Source organism: Eptatretus burgeri, chromosome 13 (assembly GCF_056783735.1).
Source record: "Eptatretus burgeri isolate ZD-2024b chromosome 13, Ebu_testis_v1, whole genome shotgun sequence".
Lineage (NCBI taxonomy): Eukaryota > Metazoa > Chordata > Myxini > Myxiniformes > Myxinidae > Eptatretus > Eptatretus burgeri.
Genome location: NC_140973.1, coordinates 7,327,400 through 7,353,167, shown reverse-complemented (window position 1 = coordinate 7,353,167; position 25,768 = coordinate 7,327,400). Strand labels below are relative to the sequence as shown.

General features: G+C 45.4%; 1 protein-coding gene and 1 long non-coding RNA gene across 2 annotated transcripts in view; one reads left to right on the top strand and one right to left on the bottom strand.

Moving 5' to 3' along the window:
• Positions 1-25,768, top strand: part of LOC147013769 (uncharacterized) — a 59,395-nt gene that overhangs the window by 17,290 nt on the left and 16,337 nt on the right. The window lies entirely within an intron of this gene.
• Positions 10,434-12,311, bottom strand: ANKRD54 (ankyrin repeat domain 54). Its single transcript, XM_085850979.1, has one exon. The coding sequence runs from the start codon at positions 12,155-12,157 to the stop codon at positions 11,447-11,449; it is 711 nt and encodes a 236-aa protein (XP_085707105.1). The 5' UTR covers positions 12,158-12,311; the 3' UTR covers positions 10,434-11,446.

Sequence of the window (25,768 nt, the reverse complement as noted above, 5' to 3'; positions counted from 1 at the left end):
AAATCCTTCCTCTTCTCCAATGGCTTGATTTCCAATCATCAATTTGGTTTCAGACCAGGTCACTCTACCCTGGATATGCTGCTACTGCTCTCCCATCAATGGATGGAGGTCCTCAATGCCAGACAGGAAATCCGAGCCGTATCCCTGGACATATCACGTGCTTTTGACACAGTCTGGCACCCTGCCCTACTCACCAAACTCTCTTCCCATGGTATTCAAGGCCATCTCCACTCATGGCTCGCAGACTTCCTCTCCTGTCGCAGTCAACGTGTGGCCCTAAATGGAGTTCTTTCATCCCCTCTTCCTGTGCAGGCTGGAGTTCCTCAAGGTAGCGTTCTGGGCCCTGTTCTTTTCTGGTTTTCATCAATGATCTCTCGGACTCTCTGGAAAATCCTCTATTTCTCTTTGCCGATGACTCCACCCTCTGCCGTACCATCTGTCATCCCTCAGACCGGCAAGCAGCAGCTTCTTCGCTCACTGCAGATCTGGATAAAATCACAAACTGGTCCAACACGTGGAACATGTCTTTCAATCCACACAAATCTCACACTCTCACTATGTCTCTTCGAAAGGACCGTTTAGAAAACCCCCCATCCACTTTCTCAACAATCCTCTGGAAGAAGTCTTTTCTTTCAAGCTTCTGGGTCTCACTATCTGCCATGACCTTTCCTGGGAAAGTCACATTTCCAACCTTGCCTCAAAAGCCAGTCGCCGACTGGGAATCCTCCGTCGTGCAAAGTCCTTCCTCGGCCCTCTTGAGCTCCTGACTACTTACAAAGCTTTTGTCCGTAGCCTGATGGAGTACTGCTCTCCCCTCTGGGCTGGTGCTCCTGCCTCCCACCTTTCTCGGCTTCACGCTGTCGAAACCAGGGCTTTTAAGATCATTGGCATCTCCCGCAATGAAGCTGAGTCTTTGGGCCTCTCACTCAATCACCGCAGGTTGGTCGGTGGTCTTTCTGTCTTCTACCGACTCCTCTCCAGCCTTGCCCCCCTGCTCTCTCTGCGATTTGTCCCAACCACATTTCCACAGGGCGCTCAAGGTCCGCCAACAACCCCCTTCTGGTAAAACTACCAAAATCACGAATCACTGCTCATCTTCACTCTTTCATTCCTCTTTTTCCCGCCTTTGGAATAAACTTCCTCACTCTATTCTTTCCCATTCTTCCCTCCAGGCTTTCAAAACAGCTGTTCACCACCACCTCTTATCTTCCCCCATCCAAATCCTCGATCTTTTCTACCCCCGATAATCCACCCAAGCCCACTTCCTTCAATTCTCCTGCTTTCCTTCCTGAAAGTCCCTGTAATGTCCATCTTCTCTTCGCCATGTTCCCCGTCCCATCCCCATCCCTCTCCCTTCCACAGTTCACCTAATGTGTCTGTTCCCCACTGTTTTGTCCCTTCCACTCCCGCCCCTCTTGTCTCATGCCTCCTTGCTGTGAGTTGTGTGTTAGCTCTCATACGAGCCTCGACCAAGGTATACAAAAAAAAAAAAAAAAAAAAAAAGATGCCTGGCCCATCCCCATCTCCTTGAGATGCTGATCAACCTGCTGCAACCACGAGGCACGTGGTCGGCCCATTGGCCTCCTCCACTCACGAGACTCCCTCGCTGAGAGAATCTGGTGAGCAAGATCAGCGTCAGGAAAACGAGCCACATGTCCATACAGCCGCAGCTGATGCTTATGGACGATGCAGGTAACAAATCTCATTTGAGTCTCTCTCAGCAACCGCTCGTTGGACACAAAGTCCGACCAGCGATAGCCAAGGATTCTCCGAAGAGACCTGGTACCAAAGGAATTAAGTCTCCATCTCAGATCCTTGGTCAGAGTCCAAGTTTTGCATCCACAGAGCAAGACTGGAAGCACCAAGGACCTGAAGACTCGGACTTTCGTCCTCCCGCACAGGTACCGGCAAGTGCCACACCCCATTATCCAGTGAATCCATGACTCCCCAGGCCTGACCCAGACCTCTATTGACCTCTGACTCACAGCCAGCAGAGACATGAATATCACTGTCAAGGTAAGTGAATCTCTCCATGACCTCAACATCCTCATCATCCTCACCACAAACAGGCACAGACAGGACAGCAGCATCTAAGATGTCATTGAAAGTCTGGATCTTAGTTTTGACCCAGGACTGTAAGACACCATTGTAAACCCACACTCAGACCCGAACAAAATGTCCGCCATGCGCGGCCCATACAGTACGATAGTAATTATCACGGGGCTGTGCGCGGGTCTGTTATCATGATGCTGATGCTTTCCCTCGTCCCTGCAAGGCAGTACTATCACAGTGGAGGGTTTTTCATCGTAGTGTTGATGCTTTTGTTGGCCTCCACATGGACATTCATACGTACCTACATGGCGGTCTTGCTGATGGAGAAAAGGAAGAAAGATAAATAATCAGACCTAACTATGAGACCCACACAACGCACTTCGTCCTGTTGACCCACTAGACATGAGGGGTGGGTCTAACTGCATGTATACTAATGAAATAACTGTCTGGGGATCACTGTATGTTGGGTGCCATTGCCTTAGAGGCATGCAGATGCTATTGCCTTAGAGGCATGCAGATGCCATTGCCTTGGAGTCATGCGGATGCCAGAGCCACAACAATATATATATAAATATATATATATATATATATATATATATATATTTTATATATATATATATATATATATTTATATATATATATATTTATATATATATATCCAAATGAGTATTTCCAATGTTGAAGTGAAACTGCTCTGCTGCTCAAGAGAAGGAGTCTTTGCTGCTGGCACCTATTGCCTGGTGGTAATTAAATAACTCCCAAAAGGCAATTGCAACAGACGCCTTATTGTGCAAGGACGATGAGATGACAGCATAAAACGGAATGTCGTATCTTGAGAATCTGATTACTCATTGGTGAACGGAAGGTATGATCAAAGTAATAGGCTTCTGTCTCTATTTACTCGCCCTCTTCATATTTTGTCAACTCTATTATCATCCTCTCCTTCTCACGGCCGGCCTCGTATTCCCATCCACTGCAATCATGATCTGAGCGTGTCTATTACCCCTTCCCTCCCAAAGTGGCCATGTCTGCAGTTCCCCTTCTCATGCTTGCTATCTTCCCCCCACCCATTCACCTTTGCCAGATGTTTTGCTCTCCCATGTCTTTTGCTGTTACAGAATAGAATGAAAACAAGTGCTCAAAGCATTTTGAGGAGAAAGAGGATCGTGTTTGTTATTGCTTGTCTTGTTATCCTTTTTCCCTAAGGGCATGTTTGTTGTTATTTGTAATTTGATGTGTGCTGTTAATAAATAATGTGCTGTAATTTGATGTGTGCTGGACAAATGAAGGAAAAGACAAAACGGGCTGGGTTCATTTTATAACAGGAGCAATTGATTACAAGTAAGGGTGAGGAAAGTCATATGGCACAGTAAAGGGTTTATTCACAGAATGTACAGCAGGGACAGTAAGGAATTATGGGTGTGGCAAAATAAATGCAATTATGTGCAAAAAGTAAGAGGACACAGAGCAGAATTAACCTGATAATAACTTCTACAATCTTCTATTATGTTCCAATTATGAGGTGTGGCGAATCTTCTACAATCTGTTTGTGGTGAGGATGTTGAGGTCGTGGAGAGATTCACTTACCTTGGCAGTGATATTCATGTCTCTGCTGGCTGTGAGCCAGAGGTCAATAGATGTCTCAGTCGGGCCTGGGGAGTCATGGATTCACTGGATAATGGGGTGTGGCGCTGCCGGTACCTGCACGGGAGGACGAAAGTCTGAGTCTTCAGGTCCTTGGTGCTTCCAGTCTTGCTCTATGGATGTGAGACTTGAACTCTGACCAAGGATCTGAGATGGAGACTTAATTCCTTTGGTACCAAGTCTCTTCGGAGAATCCCTGGCTATCCCTCTCAGCGAGGAAGTCTCGTGAGTGGAGGAGGCCAATGGGCCGACCATGTGCCTCGTGGTTGCAGCAGGTTGATCTGCATCTCAAAGAGATGGGGATGGGCCAGTCATCTGCCTGGGGGATGGCCAGACGGAGGCCCCTGGAATACCGGCGGAAAGTGGACGCAGTGATGCACTGCTCTGGCGCATGCTCCCATATCTGACCTGACCTGTTAATAAATGGTTTCAAATTCCAAAGAGAAGTACTGAATTTCTTCCACAGTATGTTCTGTCATTCAAAGTCCTTCCTTGGCACAGCTGAGCTCCTAACCACATAGAAAGCTTTCATCCACAGCCTGATGGAGTGCTGCTCTCCCCTCGGGGCTGGTGATCCCACCACACAGCTCGTTTGGCTTCACGCTGTGGAAACCAAGACTTCAAGGATCATTGGTTTCTCATACGATGAAGCTGAGTCTTTCGGTGTCTCACTCTCTCACTGCAGGCAGGTCTCTGGTCTTTCTATCTTCTATCGTCTCCTCTCCGGCCTCGCCCCCACCCCAGGCTCTGTCTGTGATGTCCCCCCCCCCCATTATTTTCGCAGGGAGTTCAAGGTCTGCCAGCAACCCCCTTCTGGTAAGATTATCAAAATCAAGAATTACTGCTCACCTTCACTCTTTCATTCCTCTATTTTCCCACCTCTTGAAGAAACTCCCACACTCTCTTCAATGCCACTCTTCCCTTTATGCCTTCAAAACAGCTGTTCACACCACCCCTTAACTTCCCCCATCAAAAACCTCGATCTTTTCTACCCCAGTTAATCCACCCCAAACCCACCTCCTCCAAATTCCCTGCTTTCCTTCCTGAAAGTCCCTGTGGTTTCTTGTTTACCCTGTGTACCCTGCCACATCCCTCTCCCTTCCACAGATCTCCTAACATCTCTGTTCCCCACTGTTTTGTGCTTCCCTCTGCTGCCCCTCTTGTCTCCTGCTCCCTTTGTTATACATTCTGTGTGTTTGCTCTTATAGGAGGCTCGACATTGTATACAAAAAAAAAGTTTATTCAAACAACACGATAACCAAACATGTGGGCCCTCGGCTGCGGGCCATCACCGAGCACACCGACTCCTCCTTCCTGGACACGGAAATGGTTACATAATACATTAATATGTCATGCGTAATACCAAGGAGTTTTGCAGTGTCCAACATCTCTCCTTCCTTTCAAACCGACAACACATGGAGGAGGTTTACATGAAGTAACAGTCTCCCCCAAATCGATCAGGATGAGAAGGTATACTATAACAAGTGTCCATAACCATACGTCTGGTAACAAGAACACAAGGAAAATATGGAGCAAGGGTTCAGGCATAATGAATTGCAGATCGAGTTGCATCGGTGCCCTGCGTTCACGTGTGCTGTGATGGAATGGCAAGTCGAATCTCACTCGCTTTGGTGGGTGGGAGGCTGATCTATCTTTGCTTCCACCAGTAGATGGCTCGTGGCCCTCACTGTCCATCTCGGGACACACGGCCGAAGGAAACACCGGGTCCTCCAATAAACCTTGACCGATTACAGTTTAATGTGACAGTCCCGATGATGTCCAACACTGATGACCACACCGGTTTTGTCCCAACGCCTCATCTGTGGATCTTGCACCAACACCTCGGTGCTGACATGAAGAGGCATGCGAGGTTTGAACGATTGGTCATAATGCACACTAGTTTTTGCTTGTACCTCGTACCTCAGCAGCTTTAGCATCACACTCGACAACAGCCATCTACCACCATGGTGAGAAAGTGGGTTGATGTCCGGGGAAGAGCAGTTCATGTTGGATGCCCGAAGAGAATCTGAGTCGGTGAACGTCCAGATGTATGTGGCGTGTTACGCCATTCAAGCAAGCCACAGCAAAATGCATCGTCATCGAGATTGCCATCAAATGTAGTCTTAACCCTCGAGAGCCCACGAAATGTGCTCTGGGTGAACAAAAAAAATAACCCCTGGGGCTCTAGAGGGTTAACGACCAGTGTCTTAAAATGGCTTTGACTGCTGCTTCTGTATGTCCATTGAAGCATGGAAAGTGAGGTGTGGAGAAGCCATGGCTAACTCCCCAACGGTCGATGAATTTTCAGAATTCATAGGATGCAAAAAGGTGGGCCGCGATCAGTTCAAAGATGAACTGGGACATCCAGGTCCACAAAGAATGATTGTCGAGCTCGAATGAGGTCATGTGATGCGAGGTCACACGAGGAAGTAGGTGCATGGCCACTCAGAGAGTCCATCAACATAAACCAGATACGATTTTCCTGCATGGGAAAACCAATCAGCAGATACATCCTTGAATACCCCCTGCAGTGGTATATCACTCGTTCGCCGTTCCTTCTGAAAGTTGGCTTTTCATTCTTGTCTCACAGGACATGAGAGAGTCGCGTTGGCAATATCGTTGTTGATATTCGGCCAATAAACAGTCTGTCGAGCTCGGTGTTTCGTACGTTCCATGCTCTGATGTGAGTCGTGGAGTCAATTCAATACTTCCGTAGGTGCTGCATGAGGTATGACAATACGCTGCTCATAGAATATGGTGTCATCCTCAATTGTTAGCTGATCACATACCCCAAAGTAGGGCTTGAGGTGATGGTCCCACTCGCTACGATTTGCTGAAAAGCCGGTATTAACCGCATCAGCGAGGAAACAGTATTCCTCATCACGTTGTGCTTCAGCACGGAGTTTGGAGAGTATAGGATTGCGAAGATGATCTTGACGTCCAACGTCAACGTTCACTACTGTTGCTAACATGACTTGGTGCACATGATGTTGAACGTGTATCTCCACTTCTGCATCATCTGGCAATGGGCTATCCAACAGGTGTTGTGAGAGAGCGTCTGGGATGGCATGCTCACTTCCCTTCCTTCAAGTCACTGTAAACATATAGAGAGACAATTTCTCCATGAGACGTTGCAGATGCGGGTTATCAATAGTGTCCAAAGTGTACGTGTTCGGTATGGGTTCAAGTGGTTTGTGGTCGATGACGAGCTGAAATGTGGGTAGGCCCAGAAGGTCGTGGTGGCATTTCTTCATGCCACAAACTTCAGCCTGAGCTTCGAGTGTAATGAGACTTGACATCACTGAGATATCGAGACCCACACTGAACAAGTTTCCACGGCTGGAGCAATGCAAACCCAAGTCCGTTAAGATGAGATGCATGGGTCTGTATCATCGAAGGTAACGAAAAGTCGAAGTGTGCCAGAACAGGTGGTGATGTGAGCACGTTTGGTAGCAAGAAATGCGCTGTCATGATCAGCGGTCCAATCGAAGACTGATCCCCTTTTCAGTAAGCTACGGAGAGGATCTGACGAAGTCAATCTCCGTGGAAAAACTATCCAACTGATGCACCAAACCCAAGAATGACCATAAGTCGGTAACGTTGGTAGGTGTAGGAAAGTCCACAATAGCACTCAATTTGTCCAGACCCAATTCCAGGAAATATGCCATCATAATTGATGATGTAGACACAAAATTTGACAATGTCATGAGAGAAGTTTTTAATTTTTTTTTGTATACCTTGTCTCGGCTCGTATGAGAGCGAACACACAACGCACAACAAGGGGCGCAGGAGACAAGAGGGGTGGGAGAGGGAAGGACAAAACAGTGGGGAACAGAGACATGAGGAGATCTGTGGAAGGGAGAGGGATGGGGCGGGGAGCACAGGGTATACAAGATGGACACTAAAGGGACTTTCAGTAAGAAAAGCAGATAATTTGAAGGTGGGTTTGGGGTGGATTAGCAGGGGTAGAAAAGATCATGGTTTTGGATGGGGAAACATAAGACATGGTTATGAACAGCTGTTTTGAAGACCTGGAGGGAAGAGTGGGATTGAAGAGAGTGTGAGAGTTTGTTCCAAAGGCAGGAAAAAAAGAAGAATGAAAGAATGAAGGTGAGCAGCGATTCTTGATTTTGGTAGTTTTACCAGACGGGGGTTGCTGGCGGACCTAGAGCGCCCTGCGGAAATATGTGGGCGGGGGAGGGGGGCACATATCTCAGACAGAGCGGGGGGACGAGGCCAGAGCGGAGACAGAGAAGACAGACAGACCACTGACCAGCCTGTGGTGAGAGAGTGAAAGACCCAAAGACTCAGCCACATCGTGGGAGATACCAGTGACCACTTGGGGTTGAGGGGCTGACCAAAGATGGGACCGAGCTGGGAGTGGACGTTGAGGTTTTGGGGTGGGGGGGAATTGAGGTTGGGGGGCAGGGGTTGAAGGCTTGGAGTGGAGAGGGGATTGACACTTTAGGGTTGGGAGGAGGAGAGTGAAGACTTGGGATTTGTGAGGGGGGGGGGGGGAAGAGTTGAGGACTCTTCATATTATACACTGCGTGTAAGTTCCATGGGCCTCTGCGAGTTAATCATAACTCACCGCCAATGGGCCAGCGTTACAAGACCCATTCACATGACAGTATTATTTTTTCAATATAATTTTGCTTTTAATTCTAGAAATGTCTTGTGGAAGTGGTTCAATCACACCCTTTCTTCCAGTTTCAAATAGGCAGTGCACCACCATCCACTGTCATTCTCCATCCATACCCATGATCTTTTGTTCCCCCTTTAACTCCAGCTCACTCATACCTCTTGGAGGTCACTGTTTCCTGTTATCATTACCTTGCTTCTCTCCAACTATTCCCCCACGAACACTATGTTGCCTTTCCATCCTCTGACACCTCGCTCATCCCCGAGCCTCGATTTTGTAAATTCACGAGCCTCGATAAAGATAGATCCACCTGAACCTGAGTGGCATCAGTTTTCATTGTTGTGTTTTACAGAATGAAAGTTGGTGCCCGTGTGTGTTGCCCTCGTTCATCAAGAGCAACGTGAAGGTCTTTTGACACATAATGGGGAGGCACATAATTGAAAGTTAGTCGGAGTACCGGAAGATGGTCGGCTGATAAGCGTACTCTTACTGAAAGAAAGTGTGGTTTTATTTATTCCAAAGTATTGTACATAAGTCAGAACTGGTGAAAATCCATAAGTGAGTACAAGGAAACAACAGCCAGCTTAACACCCCTCCCCAACTACACCATACTCTTAGAATGCAAGACTCCCTGCAAAGCGGCAATGTGATCGTTTGGCAGATCCTGTTCTATCAGAGATCAGACCTGGATTGCTTTGGTGCAGGCCTAATGGCACATTCTTTCCAATTTCTTAATATGGAACCATCTCCCAATGTCCACCCAATCTTCTTCTTCCCTGCAGTATTCACCCACCAACTCACTTTAAAACCACTACCTCTCCACACTGTTTCGATTTGCCATATTTGAGTTTCCCCATCGCATCAGTGTAGATCCCCCCCCTCTTCATATGTTATCTTGTTTTTCCATGAGCTTCAATCTGATTAAAAAAATAAATAAAACAAATCCCCCCCCTCCCCCTTACTGCACAGCTAAATCTCGAGTAGCTTCATTGATGTTAAAAAACATCTTGAGAAATCTCACCCCTCTCAATGAATGACACACACAGAGCAAGTGTGTATTATATCCCTTTGCAGCAACTACTTAGGTTGTTGCATCTCAGAATCAACATTTTGATGTTGTGGCTGATATAACTTGTTTTAATAAACACAGATTCAATGGGGTGCCTTTCGGTCTCCTTTGGGGCACTCTTTTCTGCGCAAGGTCCAGAGCGACAACACCGTAAGTTTTGTGCCTGAAGGATAATTTTTTGGTGGAGCTACCTTCCTGGAATTGTGTTTTTTATTTTCCTTCCTGGATAAGGATTTTTTTTCCCAAGTTACCAACTGTCCGGTCCAAGCATGTGGCATAGGATGAAAGAGTTCCATCGTGGCATCCACACCGTCCGATATGAAGAATAAAAATCAGTTAATTTGGTCCAATTGCTCTGTGAACCTTTACCGAAATGTCTTTTGGGAATCGAGATCGTATTCACTGGACACCGGACGAAGCGAGATTAGTGTGGTCGTCGTTATGGGTGGAGGTCAGAGGGGTTTGGGGAGGTGTAGGTTGTTCTTCTGTGTAGGGGCAGGGGAGACTCTGCACCTGCTGAGGCTCAATCACAGACAAAGCACAAACCTAAAAGAATGTCGGTTGGTGCATAGTCTGGGATGGACCCTCAGCAGGCACGGGAGTCTACCCCTACCCCCTAAAGGTGGATATCATTTAACACAATTACAAAGGGAGGATTCCCCCTTGGGCCAAATTTCCCACGAGAATTTAAAAGGACCATTTCTGTTAAGATAAGCTTCATGATTAAGGTGGTTGGCTGAAGATGTTAGGGTCCTGAGTTCAAGCCCCTGTCGTGCCAATAAAATAACACCAGGTGTGACTTAGCTTGTCATCCTCCGAAGGTTGGCAAAATGAGTACCAGCTTACTGGGAAGAATGATCTATTTGAATATTCTGCATCGGCATGGTGACCCGTCCATGATCGTGCCCCCGAGCCAAGGTAAAAACTGCTTCGGTAGACGTACGAGTCTGAAGACACAAAGGAGTACTTCTTTTTCTTTGCATTAAGACATCTGTAAAGAGAATCTGAAAAGACATCAGTCGGTGCTTTGATTCTCACTTTAATGGAATGATCCGAGCAAACAGCAACGACATGGGGCATTACTAGATCATGCCCACCCTTCATGCAGTTATGGTTTTAGTCACAAGATTTTTGAACTAGTCATCAAGTATAACACGGGTAAAACACATTGAGCTTCAGCACAGCCGTCGGAATATCAAGAAAATGTGACTGGAATGTAGACTTGGAGGATATCGGTACTTATGAAGATTTAAAACAAACATGAGACTATTTCGGTGCAGATCTCACACTTGGGTCCATCTGGTACCTTCTATTCTAGAGAAACACCGACTCGGCTTCGAGAAACCAAAACTTATACCCAAAGATTCAAGCAGATTCATCGAGTTCCCTCTGACCCAACATGACCAACAAGCCAAACGAGTGATTGCTGCTGGGACAGCGAACATGAATGGTGTTCAAAAATGGAGGCACCATCAACCCTTACAAAGCGAGAGGTCGTTAAGCCCAGAGAGCCTGGGCTATTATTCCCAACCTCTGGTTGTTTTGTCCATGCACTGCCCTTTATCAATGCCAAGCATAAAGCAAGGAAGCAGCACACACCATGTTCAGTCTTTGGTACGACTCGGTCAGGATTCAAACGAACAACCTCCCAGATTCCGAGCAGATGCTCTAACCACTACACCACCGAGTCTGTTGGTCTTAGAATTTCCCAGGAAAAGCAAGACCCTTGCCCAGTTAGCTCATCTCGTTGGTGGTGACTTCATTTTGAAATATTGATCTCAAAGGAATTTTGTTTTTACAAAGTAGTCAATTTTTTTTATATATTTTTTGCATGATGGTCTAGTGCTCTGCCAATGAAGAACAGAAGGTCTCTGGTGTGTCACAAGGTCATTACGATCCGACCTATAAATCATACATCGAGTTGATGGTGTTGAAACGTTCTCGGAATGAAAAAGCATATGAAGACCTCTTTTGCTCAGTGCGCGTCACTCGTTCTCTAAACGGCCCAGCGGGGAAAGTGGTCGAAGACCATTTTGTTCCTAATGGCACTCGTTCTCTCGTTGCAAGCTCAGGTTTGTGAAACCGGCTAGGAGGTCCGAAATGGCATCCACTTCGTCCCTGGTGGTGGTCAGCTGGAGCTGGGACACCAGCTCACCCAAGACCTCGCAGTCGCTCTGGCGACCCCTCCGTTCGGCGTACGCCCGCAGCAGGGACAGGATCTGCCGCACCTCGGAGCGCAGTCCCTCGAAAGTCTTCTCTGAGCCGGGGGGTATTTGAAGCAACGCGAGCTTTCCGCGGGCCAGCTGCAGCGGGGTCCTGCCGGCACCGTCCGCCGCGTCGGGTCGTGCTCCGGCGCGCAACAGCGTGGTCACCACGGCCGGGCGGTGAGAGCACGCCGCCAGGTGCAGAGGGGTGTTTCCCAAGGAGTCCCGGGGGTTCGCGTCCGCGCCCCGCTCCACCAGCAATCGGACCGTCGGCTCGTCCCCCGCGCACGCGGCGAAGTGCAAGGCGGTGCGACCCTTCGAGTCGGCGGCCCCGGGTTCGGCTCCGTGCTCGTCGAGCAATAACCGGACCCGGGCCGCGTCCCCGGCGCTCGCCGCATCCCGAAGACGCCTCTGACTGCGCAGCGAGGCCGACAGGGGAGAGGGTCGGAACGCCCGGCGGCAAGGAGGAGGTCGCACCTTCCCCGGGGCCGCGCTTTGTTGCACGAATCCCGACTCGAGCGTCGCATCTTCCTCCCCCGAACTCATGGACGACTCAAACAAAAAACGACGCTCCTGAAGCTCACAATATCATCGCCGGAATCGTCACAACAAACACCACAATCCCCCAACCTCCCGCTGTCGGGCGTTACACACGTTTCCTGAGGAGATTCTAGTCACAGCAAAACCGCCGAACAATCTCGTTTAAATATCTTTTATTTTTTTAATGATAAACGATCTTTTGTAATTATCTTTTATCATATATATTTCGTTCGCATGAAGTATATTGATTAAATTTTGGAAATTTCATTATCACCTTGAAAACGTGACGCCCGAGGCACCGTTCGCTTGCCACAACGAATGAAGAAGCTTATTCATTCTCTTTGTAAATCAATCGTAGTTATTCATCCTCACCATGACCCACCAGAGAGAGTGTCGGAAGGACGGACGGGCTGTTCATAAACAAGTTAATAACAAACCACAAATAAATCAATGACTTTTCGTTCAGTTAAATTTCGGATTCAAGCTCACAAACGTGGATTGTGATTGAAACCAAACTTTATTGGAGTAAAATAATTGCTTTATTTGTGGTTTATTAACTAATTGTACTGAACTATCCCCCTCTATTTTCCCCCTCTATTCTCGATTTCCCCCTCTTCTTTTTATTCCTCTTCTTCTTCTCCTTAATTCCCCTTGTACTTCTTCTGAACAGCCCATTAACATTTATTCCTCTTCTTCTTCTTCTCTTCTCCTTCTTCTTCTCTTCTTCTTCTTCTTCTTCTTCTTCTTCTTCTTCTTCTTCTTAATTCCCCTTGTACTTCTGAACAGCCATTAACATTTATTCCTCTTCTTCTTCTTCTTCTTCTTCTTCTTCTTCTTCTTCTTCTTCTTCTTCTTCTTCTTCTTCTTCTTCTTCTTCTTCTTCTTCTTCTTCTTCTTCTTCTTCTTCTTCTTCTTCTTCTTCTTCTTCTTCTTCTTCTTCTTCTTCTTCTTCTTCTTCTTCTTCTTCTTAATTCCCCTTGTACTTCTTCTGAACAGCCATTAACATTTATTCTTCTTCTTCTCCTTCTTCTTCTTCTTCTTAATTCCCCTTGTACTTCTGAACAGCCATTAACATTTATTCCTCTTCTTCTTCCTCTGCTTCTTCTTCTTCTTCTTTTCCTAATTCCCCTTGTACTTCTTCTGAACAGCCCATTAACATTTTTAATAACTGAGTTAACCCTGGAGCTTGCCATCCTATGAACTTAAACAAATTAATTGTGTAATTTCAGCATGTCAGCATGTACCAGTTTATCAGTCTCACGCCAAAGAGGATCGAGACCATTGCAATGCCTGTGCGTGCGTGCGTGCGTCCGTGTCTATATATTTTGGCTTTAAAATGTTTTTCTCTGCAACCGCTTCTCAGACCGATGCAAAACTTTAAACATTGGAGGGACAGACACACACAGCAGTACCCCCCTTGGGGGTGTATAAGGCGATAACAATGACGTCATCGGTGAAGTGATATTCCAGCCATAGTTGGTTGATTTGAAATCCTTATCTGAAAAATTGGAAACTTCATAAATCTAACTTGTCACCCGATGTGAGGAAGAATTAAACTTATGTCAATATGGTCACATGGTATGGCAGCCATATTGGATTAAAGGGAAAAATTTGGACATCATTTTCTCTGAAACCGCTCAACGAAAAAAATTGAAATTTTGTTTCTGTCATCAACTTCCCCATGGGGTATATAGGATGATCCCGATGACATCATTGGTGAAGCGGTATTCCAGTCATGATTGGTTGAATAGAAATCTTTATCCGAAAAATTTTTAACTTCATAAGTCCGGTTTATGACCCGATACGAGTGAAGAATTAAATTTGTGACGTTCATAACCCATGCTAAGAAACTGTGACAACAGGGTACATGGATGACATTGGTTTATGGGCCATAATAGCAGTGGGCCATAATAGTAGCGTGTTCAGTTAACAATGGTATTTTTGTTCAGAATGTATGTGTGAGGCGAGACTGTGTGTTCTATGAGTGTCATTATAGTTTAAATACATGATTGATTAAACTTAGATCGGAGTACATCCTCTTATATGCAGCCAGTTTGAATAAGCTGTATTTCTGGAACGAAATTAATGATTTTTCTCTCTTATGTACAATATTGAAGCTCATAGAGAAACATGGTGATGGAGGGAATGAAATGATAGTGGACCAGCAGGACAACAGTTGGACAATGAGAAAAGGAATGAAGAACAGGAAAAGAGGAGAAGGGGAGGATACTACAATGTACAAATAAGAGGGGGGGGGGCTCGGCAGGGTCAATAAGGTTATTAAAAAAAAAACACGATAGTGGATAGAGATGGAGGATGACGTGAGATGTTGGTGCACTTCCTGCTTGAAGCCTTGGAAGGAAGAGTGTGACAGAATAACCCCTGAAATGTGGTTCATAGATGGGAGGAAAGAGCAACAGAAGAGTTAAGATGTGCTGTCAACTTTAATTTTGGAATAATCAGGAGGGTTTACTGGAAAAATTTGTGCATCCTGGAGTGCTGGGTTCGTCGGAGGGCTGAGAGAGCAGATGGAGTGAAACCAGAGGAGAGGTGGTTGAAAAAAACCCAGAAAGACCACCAACCTGTTTGCGATGTGAGAGCAACAGACCTTGTGCTTCGTCCTCATCAAAACGCCAATCATGTTGAGAGATTTAGATTCCACAGAATCCAGAAGAGACTGGTGTTATGCTGGGGCTCCAGCCCATAGGGGAGTGCAGTACACTATTAAAATACCAACAAAGGCCTTGCAGGTTGAGTAGTTCTGATTTTTCAAGGTATGACTTGGAATGATGGGAGATGCCGGTCTTCAGCTGGCTTTGGAGGCCAGCTTTGCTATGTGGTTGGTCCAGGAGAATTCGTGGCTGATGTTGAGGCCTTGAAGTTCAAGACAATTAACCTCTTCCTGTTGACTGATCATGGAAATACATAGGTAGGTTCATTTGATGATATTTTTCAGGAACGATATAGTGAGACTTAGGTTTTGCAGGATTTTACGTGATTACATTCCTTTATGGAAAATATCCCTCTGGTGAAGCTTGATGACTCGTGGTTGATTAAAAAAACACAAGACAAGACAAATTAAACTACAAATAAAATAATTAAAGTTCTCCCAAGGAGGCAGATATTATCCCCTAACAACAACAAAAAGTTGATTCTGTAATTCAACACCATTTCAACAGGTGACAGCAACATTCCATTTTTACAAACAGAGTTCCGTGTGTGCGGATCTGTGATTGAAATGGTCAGAGCTAAAACACGAGTGTATGTACATGCCTTGGGAATTAGTCCCATGTACATTTACCGACCTGTACATTTACTATCCAGGAAGACCACAATGTGAAAGCTCAGTTTTCACAATGTCCGAATTTGTCTGGAGGACGGCCATCACGGTCTAGACTTGAAACCGCTTGCACCTTCTTCGGGACGTATTCTGAAGCCTTGCTGGTGTGGTTCCGCTCAAGGTCAGAGCATCCTTTAACCGTCCGAAAGGCCAGTTGTCATCTCAGCCTCTGGAGATGATGTTTGTGTAGTTGTGTGTAATGGTGATAATGTTACCATGCTGTTAAAATTTCCGAACTAGAAATTTGTCTCGGCTTGTGTGATTAGGATAGATTGGTCACACGCACACATTATGTTGGCTTACCTGCCTTTCCTAGAGTTTTGCAATGGGTGAAGGTTACCTTGTTGGGTGAAGACCCATTACCTTGTTGTGTACCTTGATACTCCAGCTTTTATAGCTAAGGTAATTCATTAATTATCAAGGTGTGAGACCGTAGTCACTCACAGTCCTCAATTTTGATGATAGCTTGGCCAAGTTGATCCGAAACCGCAATGCACTCAATACACTGCAACAAGGAATATGAATTCTTCAAACTGTGACTCCATCGATGACTTGTTAGTCTCTTAAGGATGTACTTTTCCTGCATTGCAGGTACATAGTGATGGCTCCCATGCAGAGCCTTGGCCATGAAAGGAATCACTTTTAAGAAGAGTGAAAGTTATTTTGAATAAATGAACTCTTAATGGAGTCCTACATCCTTTAGGTTAGTCTATTAGGAGACTTTTAGCTGTTTTTAACATTTTTTAATGGTGGAGCCGTTCTTGCATGAGTGCATACATGATGTGTATAGGCAGAGGAGGAGGTCAAAAATTCCTCCATATTAGAGAACGTAATTTGTCATAGATGGTTGCTGAAAGAATTTGGAGATAAGGGGGGAAATACATTGGGAGGGGTGCGGGATCAAAGAAAGAGGAGGGAAGGAACGTGTTTTCACCTGGGGTTCCCCATGAGGTGACATCCCAAAGGTATAGCTTACAAAAAAACGTGTGGTCCACGAGCACATCAATGTATAGCATAGGCTGCATTGCAGGCTATGGAGGAGTCACTGTAATGATATATTTTTAAGATGCCATAACGTGCAGGATTCCCACTAACTATGGTCATAGAACACCATGTTTGTCGTGTTCTCAAGATTTCACGGATTGATGTACACCGGACGACTGCGTTGGTTGCAGCGCTCCGGTTGAGAAGATGGACGTGATGGCACGGGCTGTGATTGCGCGGGACAGGAGACTCGTGTTATTACAGCAAATGGCCAACATTCCACACAAATTAACTCATTATCTGGCCGTGGAGAGGAAAAGGAACCGCCTTTGAGTGGCCCCCTGTCGGAACGCCATGCTCCTGGGAATTTTGTTCCATCGGAGCTGCACGTCGGAGTCTTCTTGTTTAGGGCTTTCTTGTAGCCTCGCCAAATGAATGAGACGTTTTTGTGACTTTGAAGCATACAGTGGTCTGCAAAAGTATTCACCCCCAACCAATAATGCCACATTTATATGAACTAGTACGGGCCCGTAGGTGCGTAAACGAGGACTGGATTGGGGCATTGTTTCAATTAGATCGGACCAACCGTATCATAAATGGCCATAACTTGGGAAACACCTGGGAAACATATTCAGGTCCCCAGCGTCAATTGTAACATCATATCATATGAAGAAGAATTGTGACGCCTCCTCTCTCTCGCCCCCCCTCGCTCCCCCTCCTCTCGCTCCTCCTCTCTCCCCCCTCCTCTCTCGCCCCTCCTCTCGCTCCTCCTCTCTCCCCCTCCTCTCTCCCCTCCTCTCTCGCCCCTCCTCTCGCTCCTCCTCTCTCGCCCCTCCTCTCTCGCCCCTCTCTCTCGCCCCCTCTCTTGAATTGTGACGCCCCTCTCTTGCCCCCTCTCTCTCCCCCTCACTCCCCCTCTCTCACCCCCTCTCTTGCCCCCCTCTCTCTCCCCCTTTCTCCCCCCTCTCTCACCCCTCCTCTATTCCCCCTCTCTCTCCCCCTCTCTCCCCCTCTCTTACCCCTAGTCTTGCCCCTCCTCTCTCCCACCTCCTCTCTCCCCCTCCTCTCTCGCCCCTCTCTTTCGCCCTTCTCTCTCGCCCCTCTCTCTCCCCCCTCTCTTGCCCCCCTCTATCCCCCCTAGTCTCGCCCTTCCTCTCTCCCCCTCCTCTCTCGCCCCCACTCTCATCCCCCTCTCCCGTCCCCCTCTCTCGCCCCCACTCTCACCCCCTCTCTCACTCCCTCTCTCACCCCTCTCTCTCCCCCTCTCTTGCCCCCCTCTATCCCCCCTAGTCTCGCCCTTCCTCTCTCCCCCCTCCTCTCTCGTCCCCACTCTCATTCCCCTCTCCCGTCCCCTCTCTCGCAGATATTGGTCGACAGATAAATGGCTGTAACTTGGGAACTGCTCGTCCGATTAATATCAAACCTCGAAAAGGCACATCCGCGGGTCCCCAGCAATATTCCTGGCAAGTTTCAATCAGATCAGCCCGTCAATCGTGCAAAATAAATAAAAATAATAAATAAATAAACATTAATTGTGACGTCATTCGTGACGTCATAGCACCGTGTCTTGTCATTGGTCGACAGATAAATGGCCGTAACTTGGGAACCGCTTGTCCGATTGATATCAAACCTTGAAAAGGCACATCAGCGGGTCCCCGGCAATATTCCTGGCAAGTTTCAATTAGATCGGACTGGTGATCGTCGAGAAACGGCGGTCGCAGACAGACAGACAGACAGACAGACACACACACACACACACACACACACACACACACACACACACACACACACACACACACACACACACACACACACACACACACACACACACACAGAGATTGCTGGAATTATCGATAGATTATGAATGATGCAGGAACAATTTTTCAAAATGAAATTTTTTTATTAATAACTGAAGAGATCAAACTAAATACTGTGAAAGTTGAAGGAGGTTACATGTCAGGGATACCTGTAAAAAAACATGTGCGTAAATCAAAATTCACTGGTTGTAAAAGTATTCAGCCCCTAAGGTCAGTCAGTACTTGGTGGAAGCAACTTTTACAGCAATGACTGCTATGAGTGAGTGATTCTGGGAAGGTCTCTACCAGCTTTGCACAGTGAGATGGTGAAATCTTTCCCCATTCTTCACATGAAATTGCTCTCGTTCTGCCAAGTTTGATGAGGATATGGCTCATGTTGGTTTAATGGTTTGGGTGGTGGGCTTGGGGTCCTACAGGGATCTGAGCATCCTGAGTTCAAATCCTCCTCAGCTGTTGAATTAATACTAGGTGGGGTTGACTCTGCCTGTCATCCTGAGGTTGACAAAATGAGTGCCAGCATGCTGGTATCCTGTGTCGGAGTGGTGACCTGTCCAGGATTGTACCCAAGAGCCAAGGAGATTGCTTAGGCAACACCAACGCTCTGCACAGAGTATTGTCCCAATGGAATGGATGGATGATGGGGATTGTTGATGGACTGCAATCTTCAAGTCTCGCCATAAATGTTCAATTGGGTTCAAGTCAGGACATTGACTGGGCCACTCAAGAACATTTATTTTCTTCTTATTCAGCCACTACAGTGTGGCTTTAGCTTTGTGCTTCAGATCAATGTCCTGTTGAAATATGAATCTCCTACTCAGTTTCAGATTCATGGCTGACTCAAGCAGATTTTTATCAAGGATTCTCCTGTACTTTGCACCGTCCATTGTCCCTTCTTTCCTGACAAGCTTGCCAGTCCCTGCTGATGAAAATCAGCCACAAATCATGATACTGCCACCACCACGTTTGACAATAGGGATGGTGTTGACTGGGTGGTGTGCATTGTTTGGTTTGCACCAGCCATAATGCTTTGAATTTAGACCAAAAAGTTCAATTTTTGTTTCCTCTTACCACAAAACACTTCTCCACATGCCAGCAGTATCATTAAGATGCTTTTTCACAAATTCAATAAGAGCTTTTAGATGGCTCTTTTTCAGTAATAGATTATTTATTGCCACCTGCCAATCGAGGCCAGCTTTGTGAAGGGAAGGGATATTGTTGATTGATGAACACTAACCCCCATCTCAGATATAGAGCCTTGCAGATCTTTCAAAGTCGTTGTTGCATTTACAGTGACATCCGAAACCAGTTTCCTGCTTATCCGGCTGCTGAGTTTGAATGGGCGACCTGATCTATGTCGAGTCTGGGTGGTATGATACCGTTTTCCACTTCTTAATGATGGATTTCACCGTCCTCAAAGGGATAATGAGTGACTTTTAAATCTTCTTATAACCCTCTCCTGAACGGTGCTTCTCCACCACTTCTTCATCACTCCACCAAGGGTTTGAATACTTGTGCAACCGAGAATCATCTGATTTTCTCTGTTAATCTAACTTATTCTTTGGAGTATATATAACTAACTTTGGAGTAGTTTATGAAGACTATATATATTAAGTTTGATTTGAAAGCATCATGAAAGCTCAGGTATCATCAAAATGTGAAAACTTTTAAGGAGGGCTGAATACTTTTGTTGGCTGCTGTAAATAGGACAATACTGTTAATGTTAACATTTGTGCTGTTATGGGGGTGGGAAAGTTGTGGAGGGGGCATTGAAGGGTGTGGTGGGGGGCTGTAAAGTGCTTTAATCATGTTCATTCAAGACAATTTCTCGACACAATCTGTCCTTAGCAAAGACGATATCGATAAAATCTTATATCGATTAAAAAAAGACGAGAAAAAGAGAGTTCAGAAGAGCAGGTGGTAAGGGAAGAGTATTGATTATTATGGGTGATTTTAATTTTCCAGGGATAGATTGGGTCCAGGAACAGGGAAAGGGCAGAGCTGATGAGGATTTCCAAGATTTAGTCCAGGACATCTCTTCCATTTGATGCCAAGGGAGTCACACAAACAAGCCTGTATAATACGATAACTTATGATACATGAGGATATTGATCAGGCAGCTGACCTAGAAATGCATGAAGTGGGAACTGCAGTGACTCAACCATAAATTTGCTCGGCCATGCGTACAGGATTCTGGTACTAAAGTTTTTTTTTTTTTTAATGGAATAGACAGAAGCCCATCAGGAAACAGGCTTCTACCATGTGTCTACTCGAATTGTTATGTCTGCTGAGAGTTTTATAATTTTTCTGGCAAGATAATGATTCCAGTCATTACATTTAATACCCAATTGAAATTCACGGACCCAAAATCTGACACTTTTGTGTTATTGCCTTTCAGCCTCAATCTGCTTGCATCACAGAGTCTGCTTGCAAACAAATCTTTGCATTATATGAGGAAAAGGACTTCTCCAGATCTATGGATGAACTGCGTTGTCATCTTTTCCAAACAAAATAAATCTGACCTCTGATCCCCGACCAGTGATGCGTTTCAGTTGCATATCTCGAGGGCCATGCATCAAATTTTGATTTGGAGAACGTGCAACGCTGGCAAATCCAATGTTGCCTGATCCCATGGATTTTGGCAGGAATACAAGGAAGGGACACCTGTGGCTACTTTAATATCCAAACCATCCAAACCAGGTGTGATGTCAATGAGATGCAAATGTAGATCGCATTGCCCTTGTATGAAAGCCAAAGAGTCATGTACCATAGCTTGTAACTGTTGTGGACATAAACTACTGTGTGTACTGGGTGAATCGAAGAATGATGACATTTTATGAACATAGACATCTCATACTCCGATTCAGCATTAATCATCAGTCTTTCATCATCGTAACGACAGCCGAATATTGATATGATGTAGAGTATATGAAAATACCAATTGGAATTTCTTGGTATTGTCACATCCTTTTGTGGTGGCAAATTCAGATGACGAAGATGGAGTGTTGTTTCGAATCTTGTGTGGGGGAAATAGCTGACTGAGTGAGTTTCCACCTACATGTCGATGTAAGTAAGTTGCACTTTAAATGATAACAAATGGAATAGTGATTATGCACACAGTCACGAGGTTATTTTTAATGAGTAAAATTGGTTATTGTGAAAATCGTTCATTAACACCCTGTAATAATCCTCGATATTGTACGAACATGATATGAACAATGTTAATGTATCGACATCAAGTGTTCATTGATGATGTACATGAAGGATTCATTGATGTAACAAAAGGATGTAAATCAAGTTTAACTTCTTTCTCAGTTACACTGAAAATCTTTCATGATTTTTCAATAACCTGGGAATTGGCGGAAGTTAGGAAATTAACATGTTATGATTTTTATGATAAAAGTTAGTAAATGAACAAAGGGTTATTGTGAAATATCCAGAAGGGGTTAATATAATATGCAAGTAAAGAGTGAAACAAGTTGAAATTGATCAATTTAATATTGATAAGAATTTAAAGGCTTAACAAGAATGTCACGAGTGTTATTTACATATAGGACACGTCCACACACAACCATTGGACGCACACCCGCGGACGTGATGATCGGTCGAATGCTAAAGACACACTTAGCCCTCCCTGATCTCATCCTTCCTCGTGATTCGTCCAGAGTTACTGACCACCGGTTTAAACAGAGGTGGTGCCATGACAGGACCTCAGTTCCACGTGCCATCGATGTGTTCAATCCTGTTTTCATGCTGAATCCCGGTCGTACACCTAAATGGCTCACTGGTCACCTAATCAATCAAATTGGCAACTCTCTATTTGTTGTGGAACTGTCCAATAGCCAAACAGTCCTTGAAGATATTAACAAACTCTGTCTTCGGCATTGTGAACCCAATCCTCCAAGCTCCAACCTATGTTCAGCCTGTTGAAGGTGAACCCTTGGTATCCATTGTAGTTGTGAGCCAGGTTCCACAACCTGATGTATCTGAACCTGATATGTCTGAACCTGTTATGTCTGAACCTGATGTATCTGAACCTGATGTGTCTGAACCTGATATGACTGAACCTGATATGTCTGAACCTGATGTGTCTGAACCTGATGTGTCTGAACCTGATATGACTGAACCTGATATGTCTGAACCTGATGTGTCTGAACCTGATGTGTCTGAATCTGATGTGTCTGAACCTGATATGTCTGAACTTGATGTGTCTGAACCTGATTTGTCTGAACCTTATGTATCTGAACCTGATGTGTGTGAACCTGATGTGTCTGAACCTGATGTGTCTGAACCTGATATGTCTGAACCTGATGTATCTGAACCTGATATGTCTGAACTTGATGTATCTGAACCTGATGTGTCTGAACCTGATATGTCTGAACCTGATATGTCTGAACCTGATGTGTCTGAACCTGATATGTCTGAACTTGATATGTCTGAACTTGATATGTCTGAACCTGATATGTCTGAACCTTATATTTCTGAACCTGATATGTCTGAACCTGATATGTCTGAACCTGATATGTCTGAACCTGATGGATCTGAACCTGATATGTCTGAACCTGTTATGTCTGAACCTGATGTATCTGAACCTGATGTGTCTGAACCTGATATGACTGAACCTGATATGTCTGAACCTGATGTGTCTGAACCTGATGTGTCTGAACCTGATATGTCTGAACCTGATATTTCTGAACCTGATGTGTCTGAACCTGATGTGTCTGAACCTGATGTGTCTGAACCTGATATATCTGAACTTGATGTATCTGAACCTGATATGTCTGAACCTGATGTATCTGAACCCGATATGTCTGAACCTGATGTATCTGAACCTGATGTATCTGAACCTTATATGTCTGAACCTGATGTATCTGAACCCGATATGTCTGAACCTGATGTATCTGAACCCGATATGTCTGAACCTGATGTATCTGAACCTGATGTATCTGAACCTGATATGTATGAACCTGATATGTCTGAACCTGATATGTCTGAACCTGATGGATCTGAACCTGATATGTCTGGACCTGTTATGTCTGAACCTGATGTATCTGAACCTGATGTGTCTGACCTGATATGACTGAACCTGATATGTCTGAACCTGATGTGTCTGAACCTGATGTGTCTGAACCTGATATGTCTGAACCTGATATTTCTGAACCTGATGTGTCTGAACCTGATGTGTCTGAACCTGATATATCTGAACTTGATGTATCTGAACCTGATATGTCTGAACCTGATATATCTGAACTTGATGTATCTGAACCTGATATGTCTGAACCTGATGTATCTGAACCCGATATGTCTGAACCTGATGTATCTGAACCTGATATGTCTGAACCTGATGTATCTGAACCCGATATGTCTGAACCTGATGTATCTGAACCTGATGTATCTGAACCTGATATGTCTGAACCTGATGTATCTGAACCTGATGTATCTGAACCTGATATGTCTGAACCTGATGAATCTGAACCCGATATGTCTGAACCTGATGTATCTGAACCTGATGTATCTGAACCTGATATGTCTGAACCTGATGTATCTGAACCCGATATGTCTGAACCTGATGTATCTGAACCTGATGTATCTGAACCTGATGTATCTGAACCTGATGTATCTGAACCTGATATGTCTGAACCTGATATGTCTGAACCTGATATGTCTGAACCTGATGGATCTGAACCTGATATGTCTGAACCTGTTATGTCTGAACCTGATGTATCTGTACCTGATGTGTCTGACCTGATATGACTGAACCTGATATGTCTGAACCTGATGTATCTGAACCTGATGTATCTGAACCTGATGTGTCTGAACCTGATATGTCTGAACCTGATATGTCTGAACCTGATGTGTCTGAACCTGATATGTCTGAACCTGATGTGTCTGAACCTGATATGTCTGAACCTGATATGCCTGAACCTGATATGTTTGAACCTGATATGTCTGAACCTGATGTATCTGAACCTGATATGTCTGAACCTGATGTATCTGAACCCGATATGTCTGAACCTGATTTATCTGAACCTGATGTATTTGAACCTGATGTGTCTGAACCTGATCGTGGAGAGTTAGAACCTGGATCTTCTCGTCCTCCACATCCCCCTGAATTTGCTGCCATCAGCACTTCACACGCACAGTCACCACTTTTGCGACACTCTGTTCGCATGGGTGTGGTACCTGAACGGTTCAACTTGTGGTAATTGTACCTTGCCCTGTTTTGGGTGTAGAGAAGGTTGGGCTGGGTGATGTTCACACGTAATGTGTGGGGTGATCTGAGCGCGCATGCGCACTGCGTGCAAACCGGGAATAAACCCACTGGTCCCACTTGGTTGTTGTTGTGCTTTTCACACGTTTATCTTGAGGTGACGTCACATTACCCATCAGGTAATGCAGAACCACGAGATAGTGCAGTTTTCGATGGAGAAAGTCTCCACATTTCCTTGAGACACTCCACACGGTTTACCTCATCAACCATCAACCAGCAACACGGACACGCCGTCGGCACTAGTTTACTCAGTTAACATCACCACAATGGTTAAACGTTAAAAAACTGTTCGTTAAAGAAAACTATGATGTTTTACAAGTGCAGTCCCAGAATCGACGATAAATACGAAAAAAAAAACCCAGAAACGGAACAAGGTTGGAGGCGCGAAGCATGCCGGGATATTCCGAAGCCACGCCTCCTCTCCCATTGTGAGTGTTATTTAATTTACTCGAAAACGATGACCCGTTCATGTAAACGTGGACACGCTCATTCCGAGAGGTGTGCCGTCTCCTAAAACCACAATGTTAACGTGGGAACGGGTGGTTGTTTGATTTTGGGGGGAAAGGACGCGGTTCGAGGAGGTTCGGGATGTTAAAATATCTATTTGTGTTCGAGAAACATCGTTTTACAAGCTTTTGAGGCCGTTTGAAGGGAATTAAAATGATGACGTTTTAAAAAATGTTTCCCATCTTGAAATGCTCTCATCAAATGCTGTGATGAAGTACACTGGCTTTGGCTCGACGGCACGAGAAACATCTGGAATGTGAGTGTAATGAAGTGAGAAGAAACACGGCGAGTGGGACACGGAACAGGTGTTTCCAACGACGTCCGCTTTTACCACATAAAATAAACAATCAAACGGGAGAGCGATGCTGCATGAGGTCAGCGGTGGTGGTCGTATGACAGCTTAGCTGCTGGGGTAGCTATCATTTATTGAAGCTCGACTGTGTCGCTGATGCAGTGCCCCTCGACCAGGACACACACTGGAACTGGTGATCATTTCGCTGACCTCGGAAGGATGACAGGCTGAGTTAACCGCCTGGTGTATTAATTCAGCGGCCGACGGGGCTTGAACTCAGGACCCTAGGATCTGAAGCCGCCATCCTAACCACTGAGCCAATACCAGGCTCAGGTCAGCCATCGTGCCAAGCGTGTGATGCAATTGTTGTGGAGATGGACTGTACAGGGATATACCTCGGGTCCATCAT

What these genes read in the sequence shown, in the direction of transcription:
- ANKRD54 (XM_085850979.1), bottom strand. Translation starts at nt 12,157, where the DNA reads ATGAGTTCGGGGGAGGAAGATGCGACGCTCGAGTCGGGATTCGTGCAA.